Source organism: Cinclus cinclus, chromosome 3 (assembly GCF_963662255.1).
Source record: "Cinclus cinclus chromosome 3, bCinCin1.1, whole genome shotgun sequence".
Classification (NCBI taxonomy): domain Eukaryota; kingdom Metazoa; phylum Chordata; class Aves; order Passeriformes; family Cinclidae; genus Cinclus; species Cinclus cinclus.
This window is the reverse complement of record NC_085048.1, coordinates 73,622,669-73,635,145: the sequence shown is the minus strand read 5'-3', so window position 1 is coordinate 73,635,145 and position 12,477 is coordinate 73,622,669. Positions and strand designations below refer to the sequence as shown.

At 39.7% G+C, this 12,477-nt stretch overlaps 1 protein-coding gene across 3 annotated transcripts in view; it reads right to left on the bottom strand.

Annotated features, from left to right (window-relative positions):
- The window catches only part of RPS6KA2 (ribosomal protein S6 kinase A2), a 265,195-nt gene that overhangs the window by 14,685 nt on the left and 238,033 nt on the right, over positions 1–12,477 (bottom strand). For 2 of the 3 annotated variants that reach the window (XM_062489163.1, XM_062489164.1), the window contains 2 exons: positions 12,024–12,154; positions 10,264–10,389 (listed from right to left, as the gene is read on the bottom strand). In XM_062489163.1, coding sequence (XP_062345147.1) covers positions 10,264–10,389; positions 12,024–12,154 — 257 coding nt within the window. The remainder of the gene's footprint in view (positions 1–10,263; positions 10,390–12,023; positions 12,155–12,477) is intronic. The other variant, XM_062489165.1, reaches the window with a different exon arrangement.

Sequence of the window (12,477 nt, the reverse complement as noted above, 5' to 3'; positions counted from 1 at the left end):
GCAGGATAGAATATTTTCAAAATCCCAATTAATGCATCTGTCCAGATTTTACAAGTCCTTTTACAAGTCTTCTGCATGGAAAAAATAATTCTTCTTCACTAATGGATTTTCAATGGACTTAGCCTTGCCAGAGCAGACTGATGAGTATAAAAGAGATTATCAGTAAAATTCTGTGTGGGTAAAACCTTGCTGAAATTGGCACAGCAACTAAAGAGACAGTATATATATATTTGCTTGTTGCCTTTTTGTGAAGGTATTTGCATGCTTTCAACCGTGTAGATAAATCTCTTCTTCTGGACCCAGTTATGCCATTAGCAGATGTTGGAGCCTTCAGCTGTTTGATACCACCCACCAGCTGGGACTTACAGCCTTTACAGCCCTGCCAAAGAAACAGTATGTGTGAGCACTGCCTAATCCACTTTCAGTGAACCAGCCCTGCTAATACAAATTGCCTTTTCCAACACTGGAATTAACCTGTATGACTGTGCATGAGAAGAATGGAGAATGGCTGTGTTTCTCACATGGAGTTCTCCATCACTACAGTTGTGAGACTGGAAAAAGCAGGAGGTGGGAGGAGACAGTTTAACTGTCTTTGCTGTCTGGAAAATGAACAGCCTAAAAGAAAAGGTGAGAGAGAAGCAAGAGAGTGAGAAAAAGGACAGAAAAGAAACCTGAGATGCACTGATGGGAAGAGCAGTGATATGGGGATCTGGCCAGGCTATGCTGGAGCTAGCAGCAAGGAAACTGCTCTGTTGGGTCTTTCTGTGCTGGGGAGAAAGGACCTTGTGCATCTTTAATGACCAAACAAGACTGCATTAAAACATTTGCTTAGCTCTAACTTGATTTTTCTCTTTAAGTGGAATGGGGCTCAAAAGCTGTCTGATCATGTCAAGTGAAATGGGTGGTGGTAGACACCTCCCTTCCCAGGGAAGCTGAATGTGCCCAACTCTGTCACAGAGGTTTAACACTTAACACCATGTGGTGTGTACCATGACCATGGACTGCAGCAAAACTTCTCTGTTTTATTTTATATATTCATTCCACAACAAATCCCACAAACATGGGGAAGCATTGGAGGTACACCCTGCAGCACAGGAATGGATAAAAAGTTGGTCGAGTAGCTCTGAATTAGGAGTTTTGGTTTGTCATACTGTACAGGCATAAGACATAGCTCTTTTTGCCACCAGGACCAAATAGGATCAGCCTCTGCCTTGTCTTCAACTGCCCCAAGTGACCTTTCCTGGCAGCTGGAACTGAGATACCAGAGTGTGAACTGGAGCAGCTGAGCTACTGGTACAGTCCCAATCTGCTGCTCCAGCTGCAGCAACACGAAGTCCAGTAGAAAGTAGCAGGGGAGACACTGGGCATTGTCATGCCTTGTACAGCCACACCTGAGGCTGCCAGCGTATTTAGGCAATGGGATAATGTGAAGCTCCTTTTGACCAGCATTAGGGAACTTTGAATGGCTTTGTGAAAAAAGCATGCAGGACGAAGAGAATTTTCTATGCTTTTTAAAGCAGCTTTATTTTCTGTTATATACAGTGTTTTCTATAGCTTGTTTGGAGAGTAAGCAAGGGTTAATCTCCTTTAAGAACAAATTCATTACATAGTGTGATGTGATAGTCTCTGTAAAAATCCTTTCCTTTTCTGGGAAGGGAGGGATCAGCAAAAGGAGAATGAATTTTGTGTTCCTTTGCACATTATATCTGCATTGTGTTGTATTTGAAAAGTCAGGGAATCACTAGTGGAACTGACTATAGGTGGCATTTGTTTCTCTTCTGAAAAAAGGAGGTGTGACAGCACACAGAGACTTTAACCTGACAGTTTAATCTACAATATTAATTCCAGTGAAAGTGTCACAGAGAGAGAGGGTTCTGCAGTTCTGTGCTGCTGGAAAAATATACAGGTTTCCATTTCAGTAATATTTCCTTCTAAAAATAAGCTCTACTCATGCCAAGCATCTGTTTTAATTTGGTTCCTTTTCTGATGTCAAATAACTCAAGCTGGATGAAAATCACTGCAGAAAGGCTAATATTATTTAAAAGAACATGGTATAATTTTACATTTAAGAGGTCTCCAAGGAGAACTGTTCCAAGTCTAATAGTTTCAGAGGGACTATTTGCTGTTCTATTAGTTTTGATTAGCTTCAGAAAGTCATTCCCTCCATCCATGCTTAAATCTTTCAGGAAAATAGTGAAAAATTACTATTAGAAGAATCAGGCCTAATTAGCAATACTTTTCTGAAATAAGGGCTGCCCATCTGATCGAGCTGTGCAGGTGAGACATTGAACATTCCTGCACACAGAGCATGCCCACTTGCTTACAGTGTTTGCTGACTTAGCACTCCTAAGCTGTCAGCTGGAAGTGTTAATTAACTGCTCTTGCTAATTAGCACTTATACGGTAGCACACTTTTCCCAAGCAGAGCAGAAACATTAACAAATTTATTTCACTAGCACCCGTGAAACAGAAAAGCTCATTTTAGGGAGAAGTCTTCAGTTCTGGAAGCAGAATAGTTTGGTGGGAAAGGCTCTGCATTGTGTTTCAGTCTGCTCTGCCCAGCACACATCCTTGGTTCAGACTGATGAGTTTTCAGTCTGAAAAATAACAGCAATGCTGCTCTCACCTTCTATAGAAAACTTCTGTAGAAAACTTCCAGGGATGGAAACCAGTGCATCATATCCAGAACTTATAAATGGGAAAAATTATTACATCAGCATCGAAGACAAATACAAGAAATATACTTTGAATAGCCCCAAAAGAGAAACAGAGGCACAAAGGACCAAATTCTGTCCACAATACTTTAGGTATTTGGCAAGCAAGTTAGCGAAGAGAAACATGATATTATTAAGCTGTAGAAAAACTGCTGCCTGATCCTGGTCTCAGAAAAGATCTAGTTAGCAGAGAGAAATACCAGATTCTAACATTCTTCAGAGGCTCAGACCTGCCAAGGAAAGAGACACTGAGAGCTTTGTGACAAAACAGGAAGGAAACTGCAGGAATCCTTAAACCAGAGATGTACAACCACTACACAATTTAAGATTTTCTTTGAAGCTGAGATTAAGAGGTGGCCTGCACACATTTCTGTATTTCTACTTGATTATTTTGTTAAGAATTTAAGCAACATTTTGACCCCATTTACCCCAAAAGTCAGCAATGGCTCTTGCTGGTAGAAAAAGGCTGGTTAGTTGTAGAAATGTTACTCCTGCCTCTCTGCCCTGCCTTCTCCCACATCCTTCCAGCAGCACTCTGCACCTTTCTGAAGCTGTAGCTGAAGGTCTCTGCCTATTCAAGCAGTGTCTCCTTGGAAAACTGACTTATTTCTATGAGGAGAGTGTCAGAAAGCATAGAATCACAGAATATGCTGTGTTGGAAAGGACCCATCAGGATCATTGAGTCCAACTCCTATCTGAACACACTCAAAACAGTAGAAAAGTGAGGCCTGTTGAAGTTTTGCAGGAATTTTGGAAAACTCAAATCTTAAAAATTGAGGACACCATATAAAATGTGCTATGTTGCCTCCTGTTATGGTGAGTGTACAGAATGACCCCGGTCCAGGGTGGAAGTCAGGCCCTTTGATTAACTTTTTGAAATGGGAAAACCAAGAAAGTCTTTAAAAATACTCTCACAGGTCAGACGTAAAATCATCATAGACAACAATACTCTAACACCCTTTGCTGCTTCATCTATTTTACTGTAAATCATTTTCTCTTTCCATCACATCAAGAGGACCCCTCAATGCTGTTTGCAGTCTCTCTTAGTATGGTAACTAACCCTTATTAGGGCTTTTAATGCTGGTTTCTTTGCAGAGCACTCTAGAAAACAGCCCTCCCTATGCCAATTCGAAAGACAAAGATTTGTGCTTAAATCTGTTCTAAAGCCTGTATCTCTTGAATGGCACCCTACAGGCTACCGAATTTGGTGCCCCACTGCCAAAAAGCTTGAGTGTGCTTCAGACAGACAAAACCATCTTTTGCCTAAGTGTCTGGACCACGTTATTTCCTGATGCCCAGCTTTATAAACCAAATTTCATGAGAAAAACAGCTAAATGTTCTCTGTAGTTTATCAAGGTAGGAAGGGGTCTTGTACCTCTGACCCTGCATTTTGTAAGGCTACATTTACACTAATATGACAAATCCAGCTGCCTGGCATGTGAAGGGGAAGACATCTTGGTCATTTCCTTGAAGAGTTTTCTTTACCAACTGCTCTCACAATCAGACTTCTTTTCCCCTTAAATTCTCTTTTTTAGCTTCAAGACATTCTGTCTTCCCTTGCTGTCTTTAGCAGCCAAATGGCTGTCATCCATCATTTATATCACCTTAGAGATATTTATAGATTTTGATTGCATCCCACTGAGGTTTTGTCTGTCTTACATCACACATACTTGTAGCTCTCTTGATAGAGCCTGTCTTTTAATTCTTCCATATTTTCTACTATAGATTTTCTCTAATTTACTTATATTCTATCTTAAACCACGGATATCAAAAGAGCACATGATCTCACAGGGTTTAGTATTCCTACTCAGGTACTAGAAGAAAAACTCATTTATATGCATGCATGTTAGTAAGATAGAAATCTATAGGTCTGTGTATGAATTTTATTAATAAAACTGTAACTCCACTAGCAACATATTTATGAAATGCATGTCTGATGCTGGTATTCAAATATTTGTATTTCCATCCTGTGAATTATTTGAGGACACTGAATAGCTGCATTACATACTCAGGGAAGGAAAACAAATAGGAATTAAAAATTTTGGCAAGACAGCAGTCAGAGACACTTTCTCAATAAAATATTGGAAAGTATCTTTCAGCATAATTTGTATGATCTTGCAGAGGCAAAAGATATGCTCTTCAGAGATAATTTGATAAGTCATCTTGAGGAAGAGCAAGGACAGTTAGAGGCTTCTGGAAGCACAGCTGGCACTCTTATTTCCCTTCACTTGGCTAACAGGTTTTGTAACGAGGTCCTTATACATGACATTATATTCTTCCTGTTGCCTTTTTTTTTCTCCCAAATGTGAGATGTGATAGAGGCCTACTCCTACCTGCACAAACCTGACTGTGACAGCCACCACAGAGTCAAGGGGGGTTTGCATTACTAGGGACTGAACAAGAACTGAGACAGGACCTCAGCATCTGATCCATACCCACTCAGCCCATCCTCTCTGGCAAAGTCCTGATAGTGCTCTGCTCCAGCAGCACGTAACCTCTGCTAAATTTAAAAGCTAAATTTAAAAGGGATGCATTACCAGTGGCTCTGACCTGGAGACTGGAGCACATACCCTGGGGCCTGACCTCTGTATCATGTTCTGGCAGAGGGGGGTAAAGGTTGGACAAGCAGTGGATGAGTATCTGCTGGTTTGACAAGCTGGCAGACTCAGGGCCAAGAAATCTGAGGTCATCCAGCAAACTTTCCATTGACCTTCCTATTTAAATACTGATATATTTATCCATTTTCCACCAGACACTAAGTATCTCCCAAACAGACAAAAATAGATACAAAGCTTTCCCTGAAATTTTCACTGTCTGTTTCACTTCAGTGACTTTCTATGGTTAAGAAGAGACAATATTAAGCAAATCTCTGAATCTCTGTAGATCTACAGACACTTTAATTTTCAAGGAGATTTAATGACGTTTGGACTGATTTTTTCTTTTTTTTTTTTTTTCCTGTTCAACTAAGTAAGATTCCTATTTTCTTTACTGCATTCAGCACTAAACTCCTGACCTAACCATAGTACAGGCTACAGAGAAAACGTAAAGCCACTAAATGCTACTGTGTAACCTCCTGCCTTCAGATCAGTGTGCCATTTTACCTACTTATACCAACCACCTAGAAACAACCAAATTAAGACCATAGAAATCAATGGAAGAGGAAAATTAAATTTAAGGAAATGATGAAAAATCTCTGGAATTTAAATGGGTTTTGGTGACTATGTCACTCACTGTTAGTAGCAAATAAATAAGACATACACAACCAGTTTGATTACACAGGCCTTCTAACACTAGCTCTCATGAGTTACTGATTTCTATTAATTGATAGCATGCTGACATCACTTCTCTGCTGGTATCAAATTTTTGTAGCTAATTAAAATGCACTTTCTCTCCAGTCTGCACACACCAAAACATATTAGATAGATGTTCTTTCAGTGCTTTGCAGTTGCCAGAATTATACACAAGCTGTAGCGTTCACTTGGACTCTAGCATAAACTAACTTGCATCCCAGTGGAAGACACAGACTGCAAACTTTGGCTTTGCTCACAACTGTGGAACATCTGGAGCCAAACAGTTGGTCAGTACATTACAGAGATAGGAAAAAGTAATGGGATTCACATGTGTTTCAAGGCCCAAATTCCACTGTAATATTGGCATCTGCAAAACTGGACTTGTCAATTGGGACTATCTCTACTGTATTTTTCTTCTTCAAAGGAGGGAAAAATATATATTCTGTGTTTAGGATATACAATCTAGTTTTTTGCCTTGCCTCTAACAGCATAGAGGGACTAAAAACCCACAAGACTTAAGCAGCTGGATATTCTTTTGGCCTGGAGAAAAAGGCAGTTGACATCAAGGTGTTGAATCTGGCATCTAAACCACCTGCCTCTGCAATATTGGGGGCAGTACTGGGGGTAGAACTGGCCCAGCAGCAGAAATTTCTACTTGGCTATTATCCACCAGTAATCTCTCCTGGGGGTCAGGAGTCAATCTGAATAGATAAACCTTTAGAAACAGGGAGATGAAATCAAGTCCTTTTCTAACTTAATCTGTCATTAATAAGAAGCACATCCAAAAGCCCAGCTTGAAAGCTTCACCAGTGCTCCAAGCTTTGAAAGCTGTGCAATAGTTTTAGGAAAAGAAAAACATTTGGAGTACACTAATTGCATCACATCTCTGGGAGGTTTTGAAAAACCTGATTCACCAAGAACTCTAAACTCCAAACAAGAGCTCTTAATCTGTTTAGGCTTCCATTGCAAACCTTATTCCACTCAGAGAAACCCCTAGCATCTCCCCTAGCGTCATTTTTTTACTTATTTTCTATAGATATCAATGTGACTTAATATTTTGATCTGATTTTCCTTTGCTTCTGACCTCACCATTCCATTTATACCCATGTGAAGTTTGTAACTGACTGACAATGCCAGTTCTCTTTGCAATTAAAAATCATTAGGCCTGCTGTAGTCAAGGTGATCAATATTATAGCATAAGAATCTGAAACACAGTAGAGGTCCATCAGAGGAGAAACACTTTCTTCCCCATCTCTCTTCTTTCTACCAGGGTATTATGAAGCGTCCACCTCAGAATATTTTGAGATTCAGAAAAATGAACAAATCCTTACTTGTATTTCAGAGTCTTTTACTTTTTTTTTCCACTTGGGAATGAGATGGAAAGAAAGCTAAGAGTAAAATTTTAAAAGCTTCTCAGAGCATGTACGTGCAAGTAGAATATGACATGTGGACTTGCTAAACCACTAACCTAGACAGGTGGTTACTAATTTCAGGGTAGACTCAATTTGCAGAAAATCTGACTGTCTACAGGGTTTTCTCTTTCACAGGGTAGTGAAATGCTCTCAGAAGTGGAGATATGTCTGAATTCTGAAATATTGCACTTAGGAGCCCGAGGGCATGTCTGAAATAGCTTTAGAGTTTATTATTAGCATTTCATTTTTACAGATGACATGGAAGAAGAGGGAATAGGTTGCAAGAAAATTCTCTTCTTTATCAGGCTCCATGATTGGATTTACAGAGGCAGTACAGCTGCCTACAGGTGCAGAGACATGTCTGGGGGAAATTCCAAAAGCTTCTCAGTGAGCAACGTGCCTCATCTCAATGAGCTCTGAAAACAGTGAAATTCCAGATCTTTTCAAATGCTTTTACAACACCAGCAAAGAACTTTTTTGCACTGCTAGACATCTAATTACCTCTATAAGATGCCCCTTCCAATTAGTAGCAGATGGCCAGCAAAAGAAAAATGGATGGAGTATTTTGCATTTTAATAAATATATTCTGCTTCTGGGCTAGGAAAAGTTTTGCTTTTCTGTCTGTAGCTCTGACTCAAGTTACTCTGGCCAGGTAATCTCCTGTCTCAGTAAGACAGCACACAACAATAGTAAACAAGGTGAGTGGCAGGCTCTGTGGAAGGATAATTTATTTGCACAGCGACATGGTGTGTGTCTTCCTGCAGTGATGCCACCACATAATTTCCTTAACTCTTTCCCTATCACCAGCCTCCCCTGAGGGAGACAGGATGATGTTCTGTGAGGTGTTGGCAGTTCCTCTGAAAGAGGGAGCTTTTAATGAGGTAGTGCAAAGCAAATGGGGCTGCTGTCTATCACACAAACTATCACTGCAGACGCTTTTTCCTGTGAATGTTATGCACTACAGAACACTGAGAAAATTACACTTGCTAAAAGAAATGAAGAGAGCCTAATTACAGTGATTTTTATAAGAGAGAGTTAAAGGATGCATGTCAAAAGGGACTGATATATAATTATGATAATATCAGTTGCAACTCCTGTGCTATCTAATTACGTGAAATGGGTGGCATTGTGCAATTTTTTTGCAAGTGAGCTACTCTGACAACAAAATGATATAATCTTATTATGAAATTACAATAAAATTGAAAGAAAAGTAAAATTAATATATTGGTAGGAGTAATAACCAAAAAGGCAGCACTAAATGTGCTGGAAACAGAACAAACAGAAACCCATCATCCCTAACCCCAAATCTGTGCTACACATTTGACTCACACTGTGTCAGAAACTGAGATGCTGCAAACTGGCAGTCAAAATCAGGACATATTTATGTGACAAGAAAAGAGTTGCAGGAAGTGGAGGGAGGAAGAAAGGAGTAAAGAGAGGAAATATTTAAAAAATTGGAAAGAGCATAAACCTAGTAATCACAGTGCTGAACTCTTCTGGAGTTTTGAGTGTCTCCATGCCTTGACTTCGCTCTGGATCCTCTGAGGTACCCCAAACACCCCGCCTGCTGAGCATGCTGTCAGATTTGGGCACTTGGACATCCTCAAGGGATGAGGATTTTCTATTTTGGTTTCACAATGGCTGTATTACACTAACAAAGCTGTGCACAATACTTGATATAAATTAAATATTAAAGGTATTACTTCTATTTAGTATACATTTTGTTCATCCCGGATGTATTTAAATTATACAGAACCCACACCTACTATAGCATAATGTAATCTGTTGACAAATGACCTGGGCACTGAAAGGCTCTGATTTTTAAAATTAATTTGAAATGGAAATAGTAGCATATTCATATGCAAACCCACAGATCTGCTGGCAAGTCCATGCTCCTAATTATGGTGTGGCCTAGAAAAATCAACCATTGTTTGAAAAGTGACATCAACAGATTGTAGGTTAATAGTGGTTTCCATATTTTTGTGGCCATCATGAGGAAACATGAAAAGTTTCATGGACTTTCATAGATATTGCCTTGCCATCAGTCTAGTAGTGGAAAATAAGACTAAATAAAATGTTCAACATTATTCTATTGACTATCTGAGATCATTCATCTCATGAACTGCAGTTTGGATCACTTCCTTAAGCTCTCATCATCTCATTTAACTGCAAAGACAATCTCATTTATTAGAAATATTTACATAGTGGAAGTTGGCTAGATGCCCTCAAGTTTGGTAAATACACTTCTCTACATACTGCAATCTGTACCCATGAGATGCTACAGAGTGAAAGGATCTGACATAACTTCCCCTGTCTTTTCAAATTCCATGTTATAATCTAATATTGTCCCTTTTTGGTACAAGAACAAAACCATGAAATACTTTTCTAACATATGAGTGTTTTCATTGCTAAACTTTTCCTTAAAGCAAAGTACACATGTTTCACTGAAACATCTAATTAGAAAAAAGTCAGACCAACTTGAGAAAGAAGAATAAATCATGTTTCACCTTTGCAATAATTCTTTATGACATTTAAAAAAAATATGATGATTCAGTGTAGGATATATTAAAAATATTATTCAGTTTGCAAGGAGCATGGCTGATTGACAGGATTTCCATGCAAGACAGCAGAGGTTTTTTCCACTGAGGAATTCTACGTGATAGAATTGTAGTGTGAAAAAATATGAAAGACTTATCATGAAACCTGACATCTTATAAAACAGAAAAAATCCCAAGCAACACCCAGCAACAAGAAATAAGCCAACAAAAAAATTCAGTGCCCCCACTGCTGCCCAGGCTGGCAGAGCAGTGTCAGCTGCATTTCTGGCATTTACCAGAGGCTCTCTTACCTTCACTGCAAACTCTGTTTCTGTAGCTTTATGAATGCATCTCTTGCACACTGAATAGGAGCCAATTCCTATGTCTTCCTTGATCTCGTATCCATCAGTAAAATGAATGTTGTTCCCGTGCAACTGCTACAGGGAAAGACAAAAGAAACACGGTAATCAGGACATGAAGGGCATGTGAAAGCAAGGTGCTTGATCTCCTCTCCTTCACAGAGCTCTCTTGTCCTTAGCAGCTTTTCTAGATCCAGTTACAAAATTCTGAAGATCTTTACTTAAGCAGGTAAACGTGTCTCTTCCCTTTCTACCTTTTTCTAGTCTGTAAGATGGAATTGTCCATGCAGAAGCAGTGGCAAAACCGCTGTAATTTTCTAAACTCTTTTTGGAATGCAGAAAATTACCATATATTAGAATTCATAGGAAACTGTGGCCCCAAATCTCCTGACAAGCCCATATATCTTGACAATATAAACTGATTTCCAATTACTGAGGGGCAGATAACATAAAATACTAATAGCTTCACAAGAGAGAGATAGATACAAGAGATAGATTCAAGAGAGATACCCTATATATGGGGAGTGCCTTCAGATCACTGGAGGTCTTGCCTAGAATACGTATATCTGCGATTTCTGTGTGAGAGAGAAGTTACTATTTTAAGCAATTAATTCATATGCTCTTTGGAAAATGGGCAGGTAGACTGGTTCAGTGGTGAACCCCAAATCTGCTGCTTTGCTCTAAATTCCATTCCAGGACTCAAGAAATGACCAGCGCCTCTGAAAATCTTCCAGAATCATCTGTCTAAAAATGTAGCCTTGCTAGCAAAGTCCATACAGAACCCGCTAAATTTTAAGATGTGCATTTGTCAATATTCAACACATTTTTACAAAGTAAATCAAGGGAATATATATAACATTTCAGGGATGCAATTGCTTGGGCAACACTTCACTTAGAGCGGCATAAGAGCATCTTTATTAGTATGACACATTCTACTGTAAATAATTAAAATAGAGATGAAAACCTACAAAAACCACAGGCAGGGTCTGCCCCCTTGAGGTACATACACCTGTGTCTGTGGGTTGGAGAGGGAGCTTTTTCCTAGTGAGAAATTTGGCTGCATCTTTAAGCAGCCCAATTCTTTCTCCCTGTTCACTTCTCCTCTGATGTATCAAGCCTTTTGTAGCAATTTATTTCTGGCTTAAAGTACAACTGGATAGATCTTTTTAGGGGAATGGCAGCAAAGAACCAAATGTCTGGCATGTTCCCTCATCAAGCACCCTGGTTTAGGTGAGTACACCCAGGTTCTTGTGCAAGAGCAACAGGAGTGTGGTGGCCTCTTACACCCAGGAGCTTGGGCTCTCTGGAAGCCTACAGCAGTAGATCATCAAACTTCTTTGCCAGCACAGACTGGATCATATAATTCAATGCAAAACTGTTGAGAATGAAATGCCTTCAGTGAAAAAAACAGTATTTCATTACCTGCACTGCATGCACAACTGGAATCCTGTTTCAGGTACTGAGAAGCACTTTTCATTTTAGTTGTGAAAAAGTGCAGTTCCTATTTCCTTTGCAAAGGTAGTGAGTAATGTTTTATACATAAAAGGCTTCAAGAAAAAATTCTCATTTTCCAACACCTACATGCTGCATGTGAAACACCTCCTTCTTACACTAGGCAGCTGTGAAATACCAGTGAGAACATTCGGTGGTTTAAATACACTATGCGCATACATATCTGCACATCAGATGTGAAATGTAATCAGCTTCAGTACCTGCACAATTGGGTGAACAGTGATTTTGTGCACATCTTGCTGTGCAGGCTCCTGCACCAAGTTAGAGGCAACAAAGCTGAACCCTCTGAAAAGATGATGAGCATTGGCACTTGGAGGAACACCTGGGGAATCTGTAGGAGAAGGAAGAGAATGGCCTCATGAGCTACACAAAATAACAGGAAGGAGTAGCACGGCACTACAACAGACGAAGTCACACCTGCCAGTCAATAGCAGATCTGATAAACTGGCAGACACGGGGGAATAGAATTCATCTCCATATTGAGGCTTTGGTGTGCCTTCTCCACTCCTTTCCTCTGCATTTGAACAATGCAGGGGTATCATTTACAAGGATGTCTCCTCTTGGATACAGGGATTTTTTCAAAGGGCATGTTCATTCTTAGGCAAAGTATTGCCTGTGCCAAGAGTGCACAGAGAGAGGGAAGGCACAGGGCAG